This window comes from Channa argus, chromosome 8 (genome assembly GCF_033026475.1).
Source record: "Channa argus isolate prfri chromosome 8, Channa argus male v1.0, whole genome shotgun sequence".
NCBI lineage: Eukaryota > Metazoa > Chordata > Actinopteri > Anabantiformes > Channidae > Channa > Channa argus.
The window spans coordinates 10563648-10590258 of record NC_090204.1 but is presented as its reverse complement, the minus strand read 5'-3'; the positions used below and the strand labels follow the sequence as shown (position 1 = coordinate 10590258).

The window sequence follows — 26611 nt, the reverse complement described above, 5'->3', positions numbered from 1 at the left end:
ATGGAACCTTGCAGGGGGAGATTATGAATAACAATGAGAATATCAGGCCAAGAGAGAAATCAGGCTCTAACCAGAAAGTGGAAAGTAGAATTGTGGCAACTATTGAGAACTATATTTTTTTGTCACACGTATACAAAAATTACACAAATGCAGGCATAGTCAACTTCTTTTAAATAATTATTTTTTAAATTGAAAAGCAAAATTTTACATCAATGTGGTTTACTGAGGCCCCCTTTGGGTGAGGTCCCAGGCTGTAGGCATTGTCACCTATATGTCTAAGACTGGCTCTGGATCAACTCCGGCTCTGAGGTGTTGATTGCTTCCTTTCTAGTCAGTGCTTGTGGTTCCACCAGGTGCATCACGGCACAGAAGCATCCTAAAGGTGGCTCTCTTCTCCGCTAAAGAAATGCACCAAATCTATTTTTGAGAGAAGCTCCTTCTAGGATGCTTCTGAAAACAGCTCAACCCACCCACCAGGTAGTTCTTTCCTCTTTTTATCCCCCTCTGTAGCCATTAAGAAGGAAGATATGGATTTTCTCCTGCTAACATACTTTATGAAATAATGTAATTGAATTGAATGAATAAAGTAATTTTAAACAACTGAAAAAAAGACAGAAATCCAATCTATTTAATAACTGTAGATCTGTCTGTTGTGATGTGATTTTAGATTGAAATACAGCCACACTTTAACCCATTTAGCTTTAAACATTTGAACCATGATTAAGCTGTCAGTGTTAATTAGTATTAGCCTGTGACGTGTACTGATCCTTCTGTTGCTTGTTACATCCGTTTCAGAGTGCCAAAGGGCAAATTGTTCAACTGACATCTCCAGCATGGATACAAAATAAGGAATCCTAAGCTGTGTTGAGATCTGCCGAGATCTCGACTGGGTTGGCAAGCACCAAGTTTCTGTATCTATCTATTGGTTTGTTGTGGTGATGTTTATAGTCACTTTCCCAATGACTCATAATCTGAGAGAGCTCACAGCTTAATTGCCAATATCACAGGCCATCTGTACAATTAAAGTCCCGGTTAAGCAAAATCACTAATTTGTTCCTTTAACACGCACATCATACATAAATCATACATGTCAGAATGTTATTGCTGAAAACGTGTAAAAAGCCTGTAGACTACTTTATGTAATAATTAATTGTTGATTCTTAAAGATTGATTAACTTTTGAAGAGTCAGGGTTAGGGTTTCTTAATGATTTGGCCAAAGTATGCAGCATTTTTAACATTACAACCTTGTGTTAAGTATGGTACAATTTTTTTGATCAACTGTTTGTCCAATATTTAGTTTTGTAGCACCCTTTAAAGGACACCAATTCCATGAGTCAAAAGAGGTGAGTCCAGTAAAGAGTGGACATTCACAGTGAGTTTAGACATGAATAGCATGATGGCAGGACAGAGAGGACTAAAGACTGTAGGAGTTTATAGAAAGTAGAGCTAAAAGGTGGGTCATTGGAATAATGACTTTAGAAGAGAGTGGTGAGATTTATGGATGTGAAAGAAACCATGGTATTGTCACGACTCCCTTTTCACCTTCACCTGTTGGCCTCCCCTGGCCGAATCTGTCGACTCGCACTCACACACACATGTCATGTCAGCTCTCATACATGCACTCCCTACTTGTTTTTCTGCTTATCCTGTCTTTCGCTCTTTCTATTGCTGTCCTGTGGTTTTTCTCTCGTTAGCTCTGTCTCTCTACGCTACCTGTCAGCCTCACACAGGTGTTTCTGGCTTACCTGATTGAAGTCAGCCACTCATTCACTCACAGATGCACTCGCCCACCCACTGTCATATCCGTGGTGTCATGTACCCGAGGAGCCCCCAGGTTTCCTCTGCCGTCCGGCGGTTTTAGTCTGAGTTTAGGTTTATCATTCTATTCAGTCCTGGTTTAGTCTGAAAAAAAATGCGGTACTATAATGTTTTAAGTCTTCTGACTTTTTGATTTTGCGTCTTGTAAGCACACTGCACCATCAGCCCTGTTCTCCTTATTTCCCTAGTTCACGATTTTTGTTCGTGTTCAGAATCTTAGTTCATCTAGCTCTCGTTCATGGTATTTTCCTAGTTCATGTATTCATGTTCACATTCTCATTCTTTAGTTTCACTAACCCTGGTTATGATTTACTCCTCAGTTCATATATTATGCTCATATTCAGATTCCCCAGCTTGCCAGCTCAGCTCTTGTTTAATCCCCTAGTTTGTGTGTTTATGCCTGCCTTTAGACTTTTCTTCTTTTGATGAGCATCTTAGCATTCTGTAATTGTGGCTGTTTCTGTCCTCCTCCTAGGAGTGACTTTTTTTTCCCTTGTATTTGATAATAAAGTTCATCTTCTTTGTCACACACCCTCTCATCATTTTTTGCACTTTAGTCCCCTTTTACACAAAAACCTGACAGTACCTGATCATGCTTTACTGAGGAGGCCCCTATTGTTTCAGTGCAGATAGTAGGCTATTCCTAAAATTTTATGATTTTGAAACCTGATTTTACAAATGTTTGGCTGAGTGATTAATAACACATTTACCTGTGATGTGACAAACTCAGAACTCGTGTTTATGTCTATTTTACAGGGACTCCCTCAACATCACTGTACACTGCACGTTACAAGTTACAATCTTAAGCTGACAACACAAACAGTGTTTTAGAATAGAAGTGATGCTTTCCAGTCAAGCAGTCTGTGTGTGTTTTTGTCTGGGTAGCTATGTGTGTGTGCGCGCGCACAGCATGTGCACATGGCTTCCTCTGTGTGCATCTGTTTGTACTTGTGTTTGTATTTGTCAGCATGTTGATGATACTGTAGGACATCAGGGTGGGATTGCTCTGAATGTGAGGAAACAGCTCATCTGAATATAGATAGGTCCCATCTGGAGGCAGTTGGCTTTGGCCCTTCATAATTTTGTAAGCAGCTAAGCATCTGGGGCCCACTAATGAATCTAAAGGCACAGGAAAGGGCCTTGGGCTACCGCAGGCTGCCTTTAGTTGTCAGGAGGAGGATGATAGGAATGAGGAAGACTGGAAGAATGGATGGGGGGAAACATGGGCCAGTAGAAAATAGTTTGCTGAGAATATCAGAGGTCTTAAAGAGACCTAGATGGCTCCTTTGAGAGAACAAGCAAGAAAGCCAAGTAGGCCATTAGAAAACTGAGCCATAAAATGAAGACAGTGGTGTCTTTATTGTGGCCCATTAACTCAGACGCTCATGCAGAGATAGCTGCACTATGTGCCACTGTAATGAGCAATATAACGATGCCACAGCATAGAATGATGCACTGTTAAAATACACTCTGGTTAAGTAGAATTATGTTAATTACTAAAGCTTTTTAGAGGCTCTTCAGACCCTAATAGCTTACCTGAATGAAGTAAATCCCTGAAGGAACCTCTTTTTTATTTTTTCTCTCAAGTTTCTCAGTTTTCATATTGTCTGCATGAAACTAAAGAAAATAAAAAGAAAAGACTTTCATCTTGTTAAAAAGGTCACTGTAATGTGCTGACCACACATTGTCACATTTGTCCACACTGTATTTGTTGTCCCTAGGCATTCATGTACACTCTTAACTGAAGACTTTGTTTTTCTTCCACCGCTCTACCACCAAATCCTTCACATTGTCTTGCCCTCTCTCCAATAATGTGGATGACCCAGAGCAACTGTACTGTCCACAGTGGCTACTGTTTGGGGTTTGCTTAGGCATTGGAGAGCCATTGGCCCTTTTTCTTAAACTTTATTATTATAGCTTCTTTATTCCTCCCTCAGCCTGATTTCCCAGTGGAAATGAAATGAAAAAGCAATTGGTTCTCCTTTTTATTACTGTCATCCTTGTTTTCTGGCCCAGAGAGTAAGATTGCCTGATCTCAGAGACTTACACTCCCCCCATCTGAAGTCACGGGGAAGAAAAACAATAACTGGAAAACTAACAATCAGCATAATAAAAAAAATTACCTGTCAAAATGACCGCGTCTGAAAATGGAGGGTCGCCAGCATGCCAACACCCACTACTTGTTTATTGGATGAGTCAGTCTCACAGTGGCCTTCACTACTGTTCACAGTTCCGGAAAAGAGTTTTAGAGATTAGGTTCACAGACATTGGGGGGTAGCAGGGTGTTGGGCTGGTGGAGAGATGTGGAGGTTGAGGGGATAAAGGGTGAGGAGGATGCATAGAGGAAAAATAAAAGGGGGGGGGGGGGGGGGGGGGGGGGGGGGGGGTTAAAGGATAGAGTAGGAGATGGAGGGGAGGAGGAGTCCCCTGAGGTTCCTACTAACCCTGTGGAGACATGCTGATGGGGGATCAGGCCTCTCATGCACAGCATCTCAAATCATTTATTCATCGGCTTCATTAAGAGAGAATTACAAGGCTGCTTAAGGACCCCCAGGTCACTCACTGTTCTCAGTCATCACTATTCTTAATGAAAGCCTCCTGTGTGTCCTAACCTCCAGCTGTTTACGAGTGGTAATTTTGTGGATTTTGAGGAACGGTTACTGTCAACTAAAGAACAATGCTGCATTTACACCATTTTATTTCAATGTATTTATATTCTGCAGTATTCTCCTACTGCTACGAGCCATTTTACTGTAAAAGTGCAGCAGGGGATGTGTACAGTAGTGCTGCTACTCGCATGAAATGACATTGTTTTCATCTATGATTTTGAAACAACAGACAGCAACCACGATTAACGGCCAGTGTCTGCTTCTATAGTATCTTCTGCCTATCTCATCTAACTTCAGCTAGCAGACAGTACAACACAACAGCGATTGTCCCCTGGACCTTCACATGTGTAATTATAACCAAGGAAGATAATTAAAGAGGCGGAGAGGAAGAAGGATCTTGTCATTTAGTGAACAATGCTCCATCCAATTTATTCATGTGTATTCTACTTCTTAAACTATCGGCTGACCTGTCAGTACAGTCAGCCAGAAAGTCCCTTGCTATATTTGAACACAAAAACCTTCAGTCTATGTAAGAATCACAAGCAGAGGACATTTGAATACGCATGGCGCAAAGAGTAGAATTCACTCGGCTATTATCTTCCATGAATCTCACTTCCTGGACATCAGTCAGTTAAAGAACATTATGATTAAAATGTCCCTTATTTTTGGGGCGGTAATATAATACACAGATGATACAATAAACCTGATTACCTTTTTTGGAATGTATGTGTTTTGTAGTTCACCAGGGACATATTTTAAGAAGATCCTTTTTTTTTTTTAATTTCACTGCCTGTCTTACATCCAGTCCCCTTTACGTAAACAATGTGAACCAGCCACTTAGTTTCTTTAAAAGCAGTAATATTGTCTATTGCTGTCTCTAAACACACAATTCAGTCGCCCCGTCCTCCGTGAGCACGGAGTATCAGTGGCCGATGGGAGAGAGCCGAATTAACAAGAACAAAGCAGTAAATCGGAGAAATTAAATGTTGTTTTCTGAGTGTTTCATAGTGGCTACGTTATGAAACACTAAACACAGACAAAAGAAACACAGTCACACAAAAGATTGGGTGTGATGGCAACCAGAGCCTAAAGCGCATGTTTCTTCTGTCTGTTCCTCTGTGGCCTTTCTGCTCTTCAGAGGTGTATGTGTTAGTGTGCAACTGCGTATGTACATAGTGTAAATAAACCATCAGTAGCAATTTTCACACAACTTTCACTCTCCCCAGGGTATCTGGTTACATCTGATAGAGGATATTTCTGATATGATGTCCCACATTTTTCTGCTGTTGTTAGTATGTGGCCACTTCTAGTGCAACAAGTTGAATCGCCCAAAAAGCCCCAGCTGGGGGTCCAACTAGCACGAGTGGTGTGGGACATACCACAGAGACTAGGCCAACTGATGTTCCCCAACACTGGCTGATGGCCAACTGCCATCAGTCAGCTTGGTGTGTTCCGGCTCTTGTGCACATGTGATGCCTCCATGTCCAGCTTTATGTATCTGCGGAGTCCATGCATGCAGGTATGGGCCAAACATTTGTGGTAATTCATGTCCAAACAAGTATACATGCATGTGTATATGCCAGCATACATTTACATTTTTCTGTGTCTGTGTCTGTGTGTTTGTTTGTATGGAGTAAGTCTTCGTTCAGTCTGGCAGCTTCCCAGCTCCCCTGGCTGGACCAGCAGCTGCCTGACAGAGATTGCCCACTCATCAAGCCACTTATCACTGTGCCTGCAGAGTTCAAGGGGGCTGTCAAAGACCAAACTGAGGAGCCTCCCAACTCCTTTAATACCAGCGCACTGTTATAGCACCGGTGTCAAGTGGCAAAACTTGCCCAGCAAGCTCTTGAAAAGAGTGGCTGTGTGAGTGAAGTACCACAGATAGTTTGACAAAAGCTTAAATAAAGAATGAAAGCTAATGGGTTTGGTAGTAAGGCATGCTGCTTTAGATTTTCTTACACATTTCGTATTCCAATGCTGGGCATGGTGCGCTGGTAGTTGAAAAATACAGTGTGTGGAATTTTGCTGCTGACAGACACAAACACAGGAAACTCACATTTTCTTGCCAAGAGCAGCCTTCAATACTCAATAAATTATTAACCAGCAGAAAATACCGGCTGTCACCTTCTTTCGGTGGTTGAAGTTTTGAGATGTTTCAGCAGTTCTGTTTTGATTCCTAACATTCATATTGCTGTAAAAAAAACTCTTTAATTGAACATCTTTCCCTTAATTTCATGTATTTTAACCACAAAAATGTGAACTTAAGTTATAAAATTGTAATCTTGGCAACATATTGTAATACTTTAAGCATTTACTGTACGTCTTTACATTTTACACAGCGAATGAGTATCTTCAAAATTGTTCTTAGTCCGGTATAGTAGCGTCCACTCCGGATCTTCTTTCTCTGTCTAACCCTCCCTGACACACTCCCTCCCTTTGTCCTACTTAGCCAGCTACTGAAAAATCACTTATCTTCACCTTGCTTCCTCTGTCTCCTGCTAATACACATTAGCAGCCAGCAGCCATATGTAATAGGGTTGTGCGTGCCCCTGCTGGTATAATGGCTTCTCTGACACTTCTCCCATTAAATTTGCTCAGGCAGCACTGCACAGGAACCCTCAGCACACTCTAAAATATTGTTATATAACTACCATAAACAAGTCAGCCAGTGTCCCCTACTATGGGAATAGTTGGTAGACTGTTTTTGGTTTTCTTTTGGTTTGTTGCACTGTCCCTTTACCACATGTTTATTTCTTATATCTCTCTCTCAGACTTGCCTGCTTTTAGACTATAAATCTTTTTACTACTATAAAATTGAACACATAGTTAATACATTATGAAACATGTTGACTAAGTGGCCTGTTTGTAATCTTTCATATCTTTACTATAGTACCACATACAGTAACTAGATAGCATCACTTTCTTCATCTTCTGTGTGTGGCCAAACACAGGCCCAGATAACGTGATAATCAACTTCATCCTTAACTGTTATTGTGACAAACGAGAGTTCGGATCCCACCTGATAAGGGAAGTGTTCATTTGTATAATTAAAACAGCTTGTCTCATTGTGGTGAGGGGTCATTTTAGAGAATGTTAGAATTAAAGCACGTAATTAAGTAAAGCTCCCGATAAGAAACCCCACAGAGTCGGCTGCTTCTGCCAGTAGGGAAAGCAAACTTAATCTATCCCCTCTGCAATCCCACAAGGTTGTTCACTTTATTAAAGCTTGGTGTTAATACTACTGCCCACCAGCCCAACATGATGAAGCATTTTATGTACTTGTTGGGAAAGGAGGGAAAGATAAAGGAAAAAAGGAGGAAAACACACAGTGACTATAAGTGCCAACAGCACAGGGTTAAGTCGATAATACTACTACACAAAATTAAGGCAATTAAAGACTGCTTGTTACCTTGTCTGTGAGAACAGGAGAAGAGCGTGTACAGCAACAAGCACCTTGACAAAGATATTTGTTTGGCCAATGGAGTGTGGTGTTAATTATCACAAGCTGATTAAAGGCACAGAGCTGGAATGGATGTCATTTGTCTTGCCAGAGTTCAGCACTACAGCAACCAGCCAGGGTCATTATTTTAGGAGCCTTGGTTATTTTTAGATCATGGATTGGAAACCCAAGTGTTTATCAATGCATTTTGCATGGTTGTTTTTTTGCACTTTTTCAGGCCCTGTCACATGTTGTATGTAGATTTAATTCAAATACCAGTGCCTTTTCTCCAAGGTTAAGTTTGTTGCCTGTTTGCAAAATTCCTTTTGTTTTATTTTGCAATATTTTTATTTCAAAAGTGTTTTGTATTCCTACTCTAATTCAAGACTTTGTACAGTGAAGTGTGTAATATAAAAGTTTTCTTGAGCTTTTATGACAGCTATCACTGCTCTGTATTAGTCAGAATTACTGGCCTGCTGGACATGCCTCTTGTTCCTTTTTGTCACAATTTCTCTGTCATTTTACTACACAAACACAACATACAAACACATACACACGCATACACACGCACACACACGAACACACAAACGCACACACACACGCACGCACACAAACACACACACACACACACACACACAGAAATACAACCTTCTACACAAGCCTTCTCAAGGCCAGGAAAACAAATATGCCCCGTTTCCTATTTGATTGGGTGTCAGCATGGGGAGGAAAAGGGACAGGTGTGATGCATAAAATGACCCTGCGACTCCATCACGGGCACGACAGCTTTATGGTGAGGAGGTGTTTCAATCACGCTAGTGCCCTGGAAGGCATCAATCAGTACACACACACACACACACACACACACAATCACACCAGTGCATGTTAAGATATTCCCTTCATGTTGACAGGGAAAGGGCAGCAGAGCAGTTGTAGCATAAGTGCACTCTTTGCTGCAGGCACAAACCACAAAACTCATATAGGATTTTAATTTTGCTTTTTACCTTATTAATAGTCGGAGGAAGTCCTGGGGCTTCAAATATTTGTAAAACTACATGGAAAATGGCATTTGCCACAGTGACGCAAAATGTTGTAAGAAAATATGTTAAAAATGTGTTTTTCATAGACAAAGATTTCTTAAAGCACCTTTAACTCTGCCCCACTTTTTACCATTTCAGGCACACAGGAGAACTATTCAGAGTGTAGCGTTTCAGCCTCAAGGTACCAATTTTTAAATAACTAGCATATTATTAGTCTGTCTTTAACCCTCCAATTAGTAGCCTAATTCATACCCTGAAATACTTTTTGGTGAATGTTTTTCAGTAAAACACGTTTATTGATACATTACGTCAACAGTACATTGTAGTTACCAATGAGCAGGACTGTGGGACAGCTCTTTGTCCATAGCACTTGTGCAAAAGAAACACTGACAAGACACATAACTGCATAGCATGTTTTTAATATGCTTCTGCAGTGGTGATAGCTGTAACTAGGTCCCAAGAATGAACAGACTTGATTTGGGGAGGGTTCAAAGGTCACAGGGATTTCAGATACATTCTTTTCGTGAACGTGATATCTCAGGACTGGTTTAAAGGAATCTGTTCAAATTTGCTACCAATATATACTTGGATTCAAAAATGAACTGATTGCTTTTGTTGGTCAGAGGTCAAGGTCACTTTGACCTCATGTTCTAACATTGTTGAAAATGGAATAATTCTCAAAAGAATTATTTCAAATTTGTCAGAAAAGTCCAACAAGATGGAAGAATGAACTGTTTTCATTTTAGGGTTCAAAGGTTAAGGTCACTGTGACCTCCCATACTTGTAAACCTAATATCTTATTCATGGCTTGAGGGAATTTCTTCAAATTTGCAGCAAAAATTAAAGAAAATGAAATGAAATTAAAGTGAAACAGTGATTGATTACAAGTGAGATATACAGAGGGGTTTAAAAATAGCCTACATCTCTCAAAGGCATGGTGGTATTTAAATTACTATTTGTCTTGTGCAGGAAAAACATTCCTATACCTATACATTGTAATAGCAGTGTGGTCAGTTGAGAAAGGAGATTTTCAGCTCAGGCCACCCTTGTGTTGTCGGGCTTTTACTTTGTTGTAGTGTCCTTGAGCAAGACATACACTCTCATGGGTACCTCTCTGCAGGTGACCCTGCCCTGAGCAAGTGAGAATGTTATTTTCACCTTGGGGCATTAATGCAAAAAAACAAAAAAGGAGGGGGGGTATTTAGTGCACAGTCATGACTGTTTTATTCACTGTTTTATTATACCATCTTGTCTGAATTGACCTCCAATCCTGATATGGTATTATCGGTATTTCTATTCTTAGGGATGTGGCAGCCAAGTCTGACTGGGAAAGGAGCAGTGGTCATAAAACTGTGTGTCTGCAGTGCATGGGGGATACGCCTATACATTGTCGTTTAAGCCACTGCAGTGAGAAGCTGCCTGTGTGCGTGTGTGTGTGTGTGTGTGTATGTGAAAGAGATGGAGACATAAAAGAGGGGTCGGCATCGTACGTGCATGTGAGTGTTGGTTTGTGTCTGTCTGTTGTGAGGGGTTAAATGAAAGTCAGTGTGCACACATGGGGCATCATAAGCAGACAATAAAAAATGAGAGTGGAGACGTTGTACAGCTAGTTTCCCTATGGGAACAGCTACAAGCAGGCGAACGTACCTTTGGTGATAATCGCTTTGTGTCTCTGCTTGAGTGTTTATTTCAGTGTGTAAGTGAGAAGCAAAGTGAAAACTGGGGAACAAATGCATTAAACGCAAATTTTATATGTGTTTTTGTAGAGCAGGGCTGTATTCAATTTAACCCCTTCCATTCCTCATGGGTGCCAATTGATTAAAGCAGAAACAAACATTTATTGTGAATATTTCCTTCAAAGATTCAGCCTCTGCCATTAGTGTCTGTGTTTTCTATTAATGAGCTAACACCTTTAGTAGGTTCTGTAATAAAATGAGCCCTGAAATAATGTCACGGTTAGTTTCATTTTGTGGTTCACATGCACCTAAATGCAGGAGATTTGTATGCAGATTTTAGAACAGAACTGTGTTGGTCAGAAGGTTTTGAGTGTGTGTTTTTGTACTGTAAGAAAAGTACTCAGTTAGTCATGTACTGTGCTTTTATGTTTTTTGCCTGTTTCTAATTTGATTTACCTTCAAGGAACATTCACTCAAGGAACAGCAACCCAGAAAAGTTTAGCACATGCCTGTGATAGCATGTGAGCAGTGTCATATTTAGTATGACACTGATGCTCAGTTGCAAATCTAAACTTCAGTTGTGTCGAGAAAATCTAAACTGAACACATGTATGTATACCATAATACATGTGTTCATACCATAATATTTTAAGACAATGTTTAAAAAAAAAACAGGTGTTGTAGTAGTTGTTTTGAAGGGTGTTCAATCTTCTGCCCTTAAAGGAAATGAAAGGTAGACCTTCTCCCTTCTTCTGTCTTTACCTCCTCCATTTCTTTACACGTGTCTATTGAGTTAACAGCACAACTTTCTAGACAATTATCAGCACAACGTCATAGTTGTATTTCTCCAGCGCTGTCTGCACTGGATGTGTTCTGCTAGTCTCTTCCTGTGCTCAGGAACGTTTTGACATGAAAACTAGTTCATATTTCAGGTTTGTTTTTGAATGACCAGAGACTAAACAAAAACATAACTGCTTACACTAACTTAAGTGATAATTATCAAGCAGTTTTTGTGACCTCAGCAAACAATAAACTGGGGTGCATATGGCCTACATGTAATCAGCCAAAGCATAGAGACACTAGAGAATTTGGATTCACCTTTTCATAAGTAAAGAAAGGCTCCTTACTTGAATTCTACAATGAATATTAGCATGTTTATATCTATGCACAATGTTAAGAGCTTAGCTGAACAGAACATCATACAGTATGACACTCTTTCATATGGTGTGAGAAGAAAAAACTGTCACACCATATTACTGAAACTTAATTTTACACAAGATAACTAAATGTGCACAAAATAGATATCATATTATTGGTGTTACTGTCAGTCCTGTTTCCATGCTTAGTTGTCCAGCTTTATTTCCTGTCCTTGGCTTTTATTTTGTTGTTCCTCCTATGCCTCTTCCTGTTAGTCTGTTAGGTTTCTTCACCTTTCTTATTTGTCCTGATTTGTTTCACCAGTTCCCCTGTCCTTTTATACCCAGTTCTCCCCACTGTTCTCGTCCACTTCATTTGTATTCTGTACCCGTTGTATTCTGCTCGCGCTCCTGGAGCTTTCCCGTTTGGACACTCACCTCCGTGCTCTGCTTGTTCCTTGTTTTTGGACTCTGTCAAGTTTTAGTCTCTGGTTTGGTTACTCCTTTGTTACGTTTTTGCCCTTAGTTTATCCTCCACCCATTTGATTTTATCCTGCTCCCTGTATTAGTTACTCCTGTTAATTACCCTCTGCCTCAAGTTTAGTTTGATTATGATTTATTCCCGTCTGTCTGTTACTGTTTAGTTCTGTTCTTTTGTCCCTGTTTAATTTATCTCTTTACCTGTGTGTTAATATTAGTTACGCTTTTGTCTGTCCCCTGGGTGTACCCTACATTGGTTCTGTCTAGTCGTGTCCTGTCTGTCTTGTATGTGTGCACCCTGTTGGTTGAGTAGCTGTCCTGTCTGTCCTTTTCCCTGTACGTGTATAGTCTGTTTTCGTTGCTCCCCTGGCACAGTCCCCAGTCTAAGTTCTCGTCCCCTTTTGGGTATTTAAGTTTACCGTTTGGATTTGTTGTTTTTGTTTTTGTTCAGGAAGTTCTTTACCCTCCTCAAGGAGTGATTTTTAGTTGTGTTCACCCTTCGAAATTCTTTATAATAAATACCCTTTTTCTTTGTACCTCCTTGCCGTCTCCTTACTTGGGTCCTTGCAAATTACTTATACAGATGTGACAATTGGATGGTGAAAATGTAGGTAATATCACAGTTTATAGATCTCTCATATTTTTAGGAAAAAAGTGATGTATTTCTGAAGTTGCTTTTGCTGTCGTCTAGAAAAACAACAAAGTGGAGGTAAAAATACAAAATAAATTATAGCAACACACTTTCCTGCATAGACAAGAGTATGATCCCCAAACCAGGTAGTTTTTGTGATTAATTGTGAACAAAAAAACCTAAATATTCCTGCTTAAATGTCAACTGCCCAGATCTGATCTGAGGTTAATAATGATCTTTAGTATACAGTATCAGTATTAAATCATTTTTCCCTATTTTGTATGTACTTTACCAGTAGGAAAGTCATTGTATTAGTACCTACAGTAATTCATACACAATTACACAGTAAATCACATGCTATAATATAAAGTGTAAATAAAATGGGCAAACCTGAAATGTACTTACGTTTTTAAACCTTATACGTACATTAGTAATTCTGTCACATTACACTACCAGCTCAACTCCACACGTCCCTTGTACATCATCGTGTTTTCCCCCAGTCCAGCTGCAGTGAGAAATAACATATAAATGTCTAGTTTGTCTGTTCTTATCTATGTCAGTCCAAACAGCTCTCTGTCCTGACAAGTGGTGTTTGACTCAGTCAGAAACCAACATGCAGAGAGAGGGCTAGAAAGACAGGATGTAAAAAGAAAGCGATATAAGAGCACCTCAGAGACAGAAAGAGAGACAGGCCATTCCATAGCACTGCAGATGTGAAACACTGCCAATCTTTTCATCACACACAGACCTCTTTTTGTCTGATAGAATAATCAGCACACTCTCGACAGGAGAGTGGAAATTGCCATTCACACACAAAAACATTGCAAAGCTAGTCAATTATCTACAGGGATTGTTTTTTCTCTCTTTGCCATCCATTTGCATACTGTTCTTATGAGAAGGTGCTTTTGATGTAGTTAGACAATCCCAGTCAGTATGATATGATGTGAATGTTTCTTATTAGTGCATGGTGTGTGCAGACACGGAAAAGGTCATAATGTTTCTTTGTTCCCATAGTTCTTTTTCCTCAATTACAGCTAATCACCAGAGCCCAACATTGATCCAGCCTCTCAGCTTTTCTCATGTCCTGATTCTGATTATCTACGTGTGTGTGTACTTTAGCATATGTGTGAAACAGAGAGAGCAGGTGAGACCACAAAGACAGAGACTATAGAATGATCTTTTGAACATGTATGTGCATGTAAATGTCGTTTTGAAATCGCCACCATTTTGAATGATGTAGCTGTTTCTCTCTCTTTCTCAATTCCTTATCTACCTCTCCCTTTCTTCCTATTCCAATCTGCAGTAAAATATTCTCCTGTTTAGCTCTGTGACAAGTCATCTGTCACTCAGAACAGTGAGGGAACAGACTCATCTGATGGACCCTGCTGTGTGTGTGTGTGTGTGTGTGTGTGTGTGTGTGTGTGTGTGTGTGTGTGTGTGTGTGTGTGTGTGTGTGCACTGAGAATGATGACGCCATTGTTATTTATTAATTTTTTTGACTGGTTACCTAATTAATTTATGCCTAACTTAACTATTGTTTGCTGTAGTGAGGAATCGAAAGTTGAAGTTTGCATGAGATGAACTACTTTCACAAGATTCCAGAGATACTTTCATGAACAGAATATTTATCTTCTGTCAGATTGTGAACCTCATATTGACAAATGTTTCAGACATGGCTGCACATCCCTCCTCTTCCTATGAGCAGTTAGACTCTGTCTTTTTTACTTTTGTGTCTTGAGAGTTGTTTTTATTTGTTTAGCCATGCCAGATATTGAATTTTATAGAATTAACTTTGTGGAAACAAAACGATTTTCTAAATGTACAGACACTCTGGAGCCACAAAAGTTAGGCTGACAGGTTCTTCATTCAGTATCCTGTCGGTTAAGAGTAAATGTTGTTGCTGAACATCTCAGAGCTATTTGTGACACATTTTGTTCAGACATAATGGCTATAAGTACAAAGTTTTAATTCAGTCAAAGCAGACAAGATGTTTTGCTTTTCTGTGGAATAAACTGACTCAAATTCACTCTAACTGTTGTTGCTCCAACTGAGGAAACTGTCCGTTTGGAAAAGCCTAACCACATGTTTTAGCCTTAAACATTTTTATGGTACATAATCATCACCATTTGTTAAACTAATACTTTTGACATTTTGAAGCACCTTTCCTGCACAGAAAATCATTGAAATATGTGGCAGTAAAAGCATAGTATTTAAAAGCAGCTGTAACATTGTTTACAGTCATTTGTATACATGACAACATTGGCAATGGATAAAATGCAGAGGAAAATCTCGAGGTGAGAAAAGAAAAAGAAAAAATCAGACTACATTTTTTATTTTTTGTCCTTGTATGTTTTTAAATTTGTTGTGTAATTCCTTCTACTGTGAATGACTAGTTTCATGTCCTGTGGGCAATGGCACGCCCGGTTTCCTTCTTTTTTTTTGTTGTTGTTCAAACGTGTACTACCTTGTTTTAAAATGAAACTATAAAATACAAAATATAAAAAAGTATTACATCAGCGTAGAATCATGCTGTTTTTTATTTTTATATCTTAGATGTTCAGCAGACAGCTATGTGGTGTGGCAGGAATAATAGGTTGGCTTTTTTAGAGCTGTAAGCCTTTAAGGGCAGTACAGCTTGGCTGCTGCAGCCACAGGCTTTTTGTCTGTAATAGCCTGTAATTCCTTCTGTCTTGTATAATCACCAACACAGCCTGACAGCATGTGCACACAAAGCCAAATACACACACATAAATACACACACAGTATATATACAGTGAGTGAGTGAAAGAGAGAGAGAGGAGAAAGGCTTTTATCCAAGGGTCATAAAAGCATAAAGGAGTCCACAGTCACTTGTGTACAGCTGTCTCTGTGTTTGCAGACGTGTGTGTCGATACACACTGCACACTGAGATGTACCTCTGCACACCTGTGTGATTCAAGGTTAGAAGAGAAGAGAAGATGGTACATGTGCCAGTCTCTGCTCCCTAAAACCCTGTGACAGTCAGAGAAGTTAATTGGCAGCATCTGGCTATCTGGGAGCCTGAGCTTCCCTCCTTTCACCCATTCCCTCTCCTTAGTCCTTCCCTCCAGCCCTCCCCTCCCTGTGGGTCCTGCTACCCCTGGCACATGAATGGTGACACCAGTCCGGCTGCAAGCTATGAGGGTTTGGAGTGTTTGTGTGTGTGTATGTATGTATATGTGTGGCTGCCCTGTATGTGTACACACATATATATAAAGATGCGTGTGTGTGATATACCAGAGAGTATGAATGCAGACAGGGCAGCCAGGCCCCCAGCTGCCACCATCATGCCAAGAGAAATGTGAGCAGACAGACTGGTGTCTCTGTGCCAGGACCTGAGGGATAGAGGGATGCAAGAGATTTTAGATGAGTGCAATTGCAATGATCCTGTAAGAGTGACCTCAAATTTACTTCATGTGCCAGGCTGTTAATGAAAGGTATCAGTCATTAATTCTTCCCGTTTTTTGAAGGAAAAAATGTTAAACCTTTCACATCCTTAAACTTGATTACATTTTTTACAGTTTGATATGACCTGATTCTTTGCATCACATATTGATTCAGAAACAATTGTCAATTCAGAAATTATTCTTTTAGGTTCTACAGCTACAGCTCTTCACTTTTACTTATTATGTATGCTTAGACAATGTATTATGAAACCTAGCTTGCAGTTAAAGTGTCTTAACATGTCGTAAGCCACTGTCTTAAAAAGAAAAAAAGCAACTGAATTTAATTTCAGTGTCATTCAAATTGATCTCTTTGGTGTCAATTCACAACAAGTCATCTCAAGGCACTTAAAGAAAAATTGTTTTTCTGTGTTTTGAGTTTTAGCTGCATTAATTGCATTAATATGTGAGCATCTTAGTTGTCTGCCTTAATGGGAGACGTTTAATTCACAGTTCTGTCTCTTATCAGTGTTGAAATATCTCAAAGCGTGTTTTGCATGATCCTAAGGAAGAAGAGAAGAGAAAATTTAACTTTATTATCCAAATGATGATTAAAAGTTTTACAAAATAAGTAATATGAGTAAAATGAGTATTATAAATGTATACGATCCAAGATGTGCCCAAAAGCTAACCTTCTTCTCTTCCCCGAGGACTGATGCAATGACATCATTGCATAAAATACATCACAATATTGTATTTTATTTTATAAGTACAGACCCAACACATTTGAACATTTACACATCTCTTTTGTTCTTTATACTCCACACATCAATCAGCATGTTCAACTTCAAGTACTTAAAAATTCATAAGTATCAGCTTAACTTATCTACTGTAAACAAATTAAAAAATAGATTTAAATTACCATTGAACCCTTGCACCTTGTATGCAATGTGGTAAAAACCAAGAATAAAAATAATAATTATAAAAATAACAACAACAACAACATAATCACTACTAACAAATACTCTCTAGCCAAAGGTGGGCAAATGAAGCATTTCTGTAAAATCAGCAAAACTGTTATTGCATTATTTAAGCTTTAAGCAATAGCAAGTCATTGTGATCAGGACTACAGAAAGTGAGCTCATCTCTTTGCGGAATTTAATAAAAAAGTGATTTCAGAATGTGTCATATGTGTTGCATTGCCTTTCACTGAGTATATTTCCAGAGAAAATGATCTCATCTCTCTGTATGACCTTATTACACACACACGTTCAGAAACACACACACACACAGACACAGGAGCAGTGATGCTGAGGCTTGATCTTCGATCACTTGTCCCATTGTTACTGGCTTGACTCAGTGTGAGATCAGAGGGTGTTCTCACATCTTCAGTCATATACTGTATAAAGTGATGACTTTATCTGCTTTTATACTTTTATTGGCTAAAACAAGTCATATACTTGGATGATTAAAACTTAAATTCCACCATATGAAAGCAAGAGAGATTTCATATTTCATATAAACATAATTGAAATTGAAATACATGCTGGTTTTGGAAAATGTAATTAATTCGTTTTTTTTTATTAAATAAAATAAAACAAAGTGATATTGAATAAGAAAAAACAAAGAAACAGAAAAAAGAACAAAAAGTAAATGAAGCCTGGTGCTGTTGTATAGAACACATTACTTATGATTACATATAGCAGTTACAGCCACTACACAATCACATACATAATCACTGCCCCTGTGTTTCACACATGCAGTACGTACATCATGTATCTTGGTAATCAGTGTGTAGTTGGTTGGTATCTGTTGTCTTTGTCTGTCCATGTGTCTGGTCTCTTGGAACATTATTATTATGACTTAGTCTGGCGCCAGTCTATTTCGTCTACACGCTTAATCACACACACACACACACACACACACACACACACACACACACACACAGATAATGTGATGAGAGTATAATGTTGCACTCTGGGAAATGCTGCATCACACAATTATAGGCGGCCAGTCTTTTCTCTCTTGTTTCTCAAACACACACATGCAGACAAGCCCACTCCTCCCACTCCCACTAGCTCACACACCACCACTCACCAGGGGCCTAATGCTGACATCATCATTTAGTTATGTATGGGTGTGTGTGCATGTGTGTGTATTTAATTTTTAAAATGGTTGCTTGTGTGTGTGTTTTTTTTTTTTCATATCCCCATTATTCCAGACAAATGTGCACCTGCCCTTTTACCCCATAGGGGACTAGTGGCGCCACAGTGGCGAGGGCACAGTGATCATCTGCTTTATGCTAATTGCCCTGCTGCCCCACAAGACCCAGGAGATCTTGCTACTAACAGACCCAGCATGCTCAATCTAGTCGAGAACCCTCTGGGATATAGATACAGACCATCTTTTACTTTTTTAGTTGAGGCTTGAGTTGGCCTTACATTTTCTTATAAAATAAAACATTATCTATTTTTACACATGTGAATGTAGTACCTTTTAATATTCAGGTAAATTTGGAACTTTTCAATCCTTTCACACACAAAGTGCAATATGCGGCAGGTGTTTTCCTCCCCAAGAGTCACATTTCTCCCCCTGTAATTTTCTTATAAGAAAGAAGATTCACCTCACAGAACAGACTTGTAACTGTTCATACTGTGCTGTGTTAGAGTAAATTTAGACAACCTCAAATGTTTACCACTCCCTTAAAAGTGAGGCCCTCTACTGGTCTGTCCAGGCACTGTCACAATGCCCACTAGTGAAGTAATATTACTCTTCATTGTAAAAGAACTTTAAAACCAACCTGCAGTTTACTTTACTTATCTGCACATATTATAGAAATACTAAAGTACCAAATTATATTGTGCAATTGGGATTAAAACACTCAAAGGAGCATCTTAAATCAGATTTCCTCAAGAAGTAATCAGGCTAAAAGTTTAAGATGTGAAAAAAGACAAAACTTGACACTCAATGACAATGACAATTTGTATATTTTTGAGTATTCAGGGTACATTTGTTATTGCAGCTTCTCTAAATTCTCCAAAACCTATCTGAGTGGCACCCTAGGAGTGATAAACACTTTATGTGAATGTATAACTGTTGGGCATCCATCAGATTAAAGGTGAAACAAATATTACTTCGCAGATATTTACATGATACAAATGCACTTTATTCTCTTATTCTGAGCAGTTCAATACATTAATTTTTTTTCCTAAACGCTAGAAAGTCTAAAAAATACCATTGCAGAGAAACAGAGGACATTTCTGCCTGTTTTTACTAAATGTAAAAAAGTAGCCTATAGGGTGACATTAAAACAAAATGAAATACTGGAGGAGGGAAACACACAGCCCAACAGACTGGTTTACTCCTATAAACACAAATGTGTTTGGTTTAGATGAGATTCACAAGATTTATTACTGCTTTCAGGTTTTTATGAAAATAGCTTCACATTTTATATCCTATAAAATATAATCTGAACTCAGGTGTATGTGTGATCTGATATTGACTGATTTGATTTCACTAACACAGCTTTAATAAGATTGGGGTCTACAAACTGCAAACCCTGTGATAAATTTTACTAAACAAATTTAGCAGTAATATCTGAATATCATAGCTGACTGAGACCGTAGGTGTTTACAATGTCTGTAGCAGGCATCAGTGTAAAAGTATTCTGATTCTCAGGGGAGGGTTTCTTTATTCGGTCATGCTAGGGCCCCTTCACAAGGCCAATTCTGAACTGAGAAGCACCCATAGAGGCCACGCAGCTTTCACCTCTTCTGTTAGAGGAAAGTCTATAATTATATATATAATTTTATATATATATATATATATATATATATATATATATATATATATATATATATATATATATATATATATATATATACAAGGTACATACTGTATACTTCTGCATAAAAGTCTGATTTATATCTGTAAAAAAAGAAATACATGAAATAGCTCTTTAGCACTACCACACTTGAGCAGATGACTTTAATCCAATTCTCTCTTGTGTAAGGTAGTCACACTCGATAAACACATTCTCATGAAGGTGTAGTTTATTAAAAATACTGTACCACCACATACAATATACAGCAGACCAACCAAATTACAATGCAAGCACAGGTTGCCTAGTAACAGTGTCTCCAGAAAGCTTTGTTGAAACTTGATTTGCATCTAAAAAAGACAGATGGATGCTTCAAGAATATATATGCTCTTCTGCTTATACACATGCATACATGCACATGTAGTCACGTCCTCACACATGAATATACATACCCACACAGTTGACAGTCTTTAGATGATTCAGAGGCTGTTTTCTGCTTGAGTTATTATGCAAAACAAGAACACGGCCGTGTTTTAAAAACAATGAGCCGGTCTAACATCTGGCATCATTTTAGAGTGCCAAGAAGTATTGCCTCTTCAATTATTGGTGTAGTAGCACAGAGGTAGTAAAGAAATATGTCATTCAATGTGAAATGTTTGCCAAACGGACTAACTATTTGCTTTAAATGAGCTGGTAGGGATCCGTGGAGCTTGACAGCTGTATGGGCATATTGGAAGACATTTAACCTTGCTAACAGTTGACAGGGTGAACGCTTGACAAGCTGAAAGAGACAACAGTGAGACAGAAAATAAAAGGGAGTGGATTAGAGTGTGTGCACCCAGGCCTTGTGAGTTTTGTCCTGTATATTTTTGCCTTTGTCTGTGAGTGTGCTCCGTGGAGCAGTGATTGGCATGTCCTCTACGCTTGATTGATTTGAAAATATAGACGAGATGTCGCCTTTATGAAAGCTAGCATTTTATAAGCCTTCATCTTGAAACTTCATAGACATGCTTGCACCATCAAAATCAGAGCGGGAATTTGTAGCTACCAATGGATCAGAAGAAGAAAAGCCCAGGCAAGCCAAGTGACAACTTGCTAAAGGCTGCCTGCTAGCTCTATGAAACCATCTCCCTTGTCATTCTCCCCCTTTTTTTTTTGTTTCTAGGACTTCTCTCTGTCTTTGCCTAGTGTCTTGTGTGTTTGTTGCTCTTTGCTCTACTTCTTTCTCTTTATTCTGTAATACTGTAATGAGATGCGCTGGAAGTTAACTTGTCCCACAGCTCAATGTCAAAGGAATGACCTTGATGTAGCTCACATGCAGTTTAAGTTTACTGCATTGTCTCAGCCTGCGACTCTTTGCATATTTGTGTTTATGTGTGTTTCTCTGCCTCACTGAATTGTAAAACCACGTGTGAGTGTGTTATCATCTGGGGGAAGCTTCTCCATTTTTTCCTCATCCCACGCAGTGATAATTCTGTTTGGGAACGACGGCACTGTACCACGTCCAGAGATGGGCAGGGGAGAGGCACAGGGAGGTACCGTTTAGATAAAACAAATTGCCAGCTGCCGAGCAGGAGCAGCCACCGCTTAGATAAAATCCAAAGGGACTGTGCGTTAGTGTGCATGTGCTGAAGATTTTGTGCATTTTATATTTGTGTGCCTGACAGTGGTAGCTGACCAGGTACAGTTTCTTCCTTAGCTTGTAGTTCAGGCCTTCCATGCAGTCTCTTTGCACAAGAAGTCACTGAGCTATTTTCTCTAGCTTATAACTATAATGTTGTGATGGGACAAGCTGCAGTAATTAAAATCAATAGCCAGGACTTTTCCACTCTCCGGCAAGGTCACACACTGCCCAGTAGGGAAAAAAGGTGAAGGCGAACCAAATAGAAATGGGATTGTATGGACAGCTAGAACCATACAGGGAAATATTTAAAAAGGTGAGGTGTCATCTTATTTTAATTAACCTTGGAGGGATTGCGATTGGGATTGTGTGCGTGTGTGTGTGAATGTGGGTGTGAGTGGGTGTGAGTGTGTGTGTGGGTGCACACATGTACTGGGACTCATATTCATTTTCCATTGGTGGAAAAATATGAAAATATTAACAATTCTTTCTTCAATTTCTATGTCCAGTTGTACAGGCTGTAAGACTTGGGAGCTGGCTCCAGTGGTCAGGCAATGCATTGTATAGCTAGCCACTGCCTACATTAGTATTCTGCTGAGATAGCCACATGCAGATACGTAAATCCTCCTTTCTCCTCATCTGAAGGAATCATCAGCCCCGCCTTTCTCTCTCTTCACCCCCTCTGTCTTCGAGTGGCCAAGAGATTTAGCTTTTTGTTTTATTAGGTGCCTGCAGGGACATCTTCAAGCATTTGAAAATGCATGTGAGTGAGTTCACTATGCATTTCTATGCAAGTCCATTTTTGAAACCTGATGCATTAGGTGTCTGAGCAAACACATTAAACTCTCCTGTGTCTCCTTCCTGTCCTCTGACTTTAGGGGTGAGACAAAAAGAGAAGTTCACTCTGCCAGAGTTAGCGCAGAACAGTCTGTCCTGTTTGTTGATTATCAGGTTCGATAACATCTTCATCTGATCTGCTGCCAGTGAGGCTGGCTCACTAGCCTCACCATCATTCAGCTGCTATGCCGTTAGCCACCACCCCTTCCTGTGTATCCCCGTATCAGGCCCAGATCTGCCATCGCTGTGCTCTCTCATCTTCTCCTTATCGCCTTATTCCACCTTTCTCCCAACACCCCAAACCCACCAATCATTCATCGTTCTCATCTACTTCTTCCTTTTATCCTTCTCCCTCAGAGCATGTGCCAGAGTTGCTGTGGCAGCACTGTTGTTCTCCATGCTTGGTCTTCCTCCCGTAAACTGCCAAGGTGGAGTAAGTGAGTGACAGGACAAGACAAGGGAGATTTTGAGAAAGACACAAAAAAGGGGAGGAGGAGGAGAAAAGGAAGAGAGAAAGGAGGCAAACAATGTCACTTCCATGCATACAACATCCTTCTCACCATGTCTCTGTGGTGAGCGCTAAGCTGGTAAAGAGCGGAAGACAAAGACAGACAGATGAAGAGTGTGAAAAGAAAACGTTGAGTAAGCAGAGAAGTTCTGTAGACTGAAGCAGTACTGTCCTGTACTGATCAATTGTCCTCAAAGTGCATGGATCAGTCAGCTTTATTTATTGGTACAGCATGCAACACACAACATGCAGCACAAAACCCAGGAAACTACACAACCACAACACCCATCATGGAGGACACAGTGCTAAAGACTCAACATATCACAAATACCACACTCTCAACCAGACAGAGTGTAAGACAAAATGATACACAGATTTTCCATTTTTCACTCCATTTATTTACTCTAAACTGCTCACACACTTACAACTTGGGACATACTGAATGAAACATGAAAGTCAGGTTCTAAGCTCATAGACAGTAAACATAAACAAAAATGCAATCTACTGATTTTTGGCCACTGAAACTGTTATTCTAAATTACACATGAACATTATAATACATTACTGTCTTAGTCCTTATAATCAAAATTCTGTTTATTGGAAAGGAAAGTGCTGCCATTTACACTGCAACGCTGAAAACCACAGTGGGTCACATGTAATACACATAAGCTGTAATTCTCCTGTTAATCAGTAAATTAGAAGCAGAGGTCAAAATGTGATCTCCTCTGATTTGTGGAATAATGCATTGAAATTAGCAGCAGAAACAAGCAAACTGTTAGCATCCTTTTGTTGACTCCTCAGCACTGGCACTGAGCTTAGAGTTTTGTGCAAAAGAGTGAATTTATCTGCTGTTCCATCATTTCATCCTTTTCTTTTTCAGTTGTTGGCTCTTTTAATTTTAAACAGAAACAAAATTTACTATCTTTTGCCAGAAAACAAAATAATCTAATTACTGTAAATGCTTAACATCCTTGAGAATGAAGTTAAAGCATTTCTGAAGGACTGAGATTTGGTAGCTGATATTGTTAAGAGATTTTGCCAAATATACCACACTCTGGGAATACATTTTATTGTTTTTAATATATATTTGTCAGTAAAATTTTGATTGCTTTGTGCTTTGCTTGGGTTTACGTTAAATAATAATTGGAAACTGTTGTGTTTTATGACAAATTATTGAGAATGAGAATCTGAAAGTGGCGTATAATCATCAAAAAAAGGTTCTGTTTTTGTCATTTCACATCTTTCTTTTAATATATATTATAGGATAAATTATGTACATATAAAGTGAACAAACAAATTATATTTAGTTTGTTTGTTTCCCATTGTGAGTTAAAAACCTCCGTCTCTCGGGTGATATCCACCTCTTTCCTGCTTGTTTGCCAGGAGAACTCAACACCTATGGAAGAAAGCATACTGACAAGTTGATGCAACCTTACTGTTATGATTTCTCAATTCTCTATATAAATTATGTACGTCTTCTTCCTTGTCTGCTTTAGCACTTCTGCACTTTTTCCTTTCTCTTCATATATTGCTGGGCTCTCATTGTTCATCATATCTTCACAACCGTTCACACCCACAGGCAATTTGGAGTCATCAATTGACTTAACATGCATGTCTTTAAGCTGTAGGAGGAAACCGAAGGAAACACACACAAGCACAGGGAGTACATGCAAACTCCACACAGAAATGCCATGGTCGATCGGTGACGTAAACCCACAACCTTATTGCAGCACTAACCACTCTGTGCTGCCCATAATCCATTCTAACCAAAGCATTTAAAAATGCGATGTGGGGAACAGAGCAATGATTGTGTCATATATATATGAGAGATTGCATAGCCTACGTTCCCTAATTAGGGAGGGGCCCCTAGATTTTGGCTGAACAAAATCTTTCAATTCATGTCGGCATATGAATTTAATCAGTATATAAATGTAAACGATATATCCTACAAACAGCAGCACTAATTTTTTGTAATATGTTTGTCTTGTTTTTCATGTTTTTGCAGGCAGAGGCTTCCTGCCAAAAATGTGTACTATTACCGCTGCCCGGACCACCGGCGCAACTATGTCATGTCCTTTGCCTTCTGCTTCGACCGAGAAGACGACGTGTACCAGTTTGCCTACTGCTACCCCTATACCTACTCCAGACTGCAGCACTACCTGGCCAGCCTGGAGTGCCGGAACCTGCCCTACCTGCAGAGGGAGCAACTGGGACTCAGTGTGGTGAGTTGGACAGTGCGCTGTCAGTAGGTGGAGAAGAAAGTTTGTTTGTCATGGGGTACACAAATCTGGAGCACAGAACTCAAATAGTTGTCAAGATTATGAGCTGAAGGTTTGTATGGTTTAGAGTGTGTGTATATGTGTGTGCTATTGCTAAGTTAGGTGTGCCTGCTGGTTATAACTTTAGCCTCTCACGTTGTTATTATTAGGATTGTTGCACTCTGAGATGACAAACTGTAAGAATGTGTGTGTGTGTGTATGTGTGTGCACTGTTGCATGTTTGTGTGTGTACTAAATGTCTCTGTGTGTAATCAGCAGAGCTCTCACCTCAGCAGTAGGAGCTAGTGTATCATACACACTGCCTCCAGTCTTGTCTGCTCTTATCAAATAATTGTAGGAGAAAAACTCATTAGAAATGCTTGAGAGATTACGACTTTTTCTTCTGTCCTCCAACATTTGTCAGGGGGAAGCTTGCTGCAAGGGGGGCACCATGAAAAAAGTATTTGTAACGAGCACCTGACCATAAACTACAGAAAGCACTCTGAAATTTAAAACCGTGGCACAAGAGCATATCTCTATAAATAGACCATTTAATGACCTACAGTAACAACACAAATGAAATTGAGTATTATAGATTTTAAATGTGGGCATATTTCATAACTAATTTCTGCACTAACTCAGTAATAATAAGAACTGTTATTTCCTTTTAAAGTTGTAATACTTAAGTTGTGCTTAACCGCATGTTGAAAAAAAACAGTTGGACGTGACTTGGGGTTTGGCTAGAGCTTCTGTGATTGATTTAATCCAATAAGCTCTCAGTGCTTCCAAAAATCCAAATCAATTTATGATTTCTCTAGGTCAGTACATTAAATAAAAACTACAAATTTCTTTCAAAATGTTTTCTGACATCTCCTATGCTGTAAACCCCAGCTTTTGAATTTGGTTAAGTTTCCTCTTTCTTTCTTTCTTTCTTTTTAGTGTTATCGTCATCAACTTCAATACTCTATGTATATGTACTTTAGGTACAATTGAGTAAGTGCACTTAGTACTTTCTGAAGAACAAATTTACAGTGAAATATATTTAGTGTAATTTTGTTTGGCAAATACTTAAACGTCTGACTATTGAGTTTGTGTCCTTCACAGAATGTACTGTAGTACTATTTGACATTCATGACTTTCAGCTTGCGTTAGTAAACCAAGTACTGTAGCAAAGTACAGTACAGTACAGTACTTTTTTAATAACGTGTCTACACAAAAGGTATAGCATGAGCAGTACTTTAACACTTTTGGTGAAGGCATGGCATAACAGTTACACCACACTTATTTATACAAATATACGTAAGCACACTTACGCACTGGAATGGCGTTGCTGGCCGCCAT

At 39.2% G+C, this 26611-nt stretch overlaps 1 protein-coding gene across 1 annotated transcript in view; it reads left to right on the top strand.

Moving 5' to 3' along the window:
* agbl4 (AGBL carboxypeptidase 4) overlaps positions 1-26611 on the top strand; it is a 268727-nt gene that overhangs the window by 121554 nt on the left and 120562 nt on the right. Inside the window, exon 5 of the mRNA XM_067512201.1 lies at positions 25018-25234. Coding sequence (XP_067368302.1) covers positions 25018-25234 — 217 coding nt within the window. The remainder of the gene's footprint in view (positions 1-25017; positions 25235-26611) is intronic.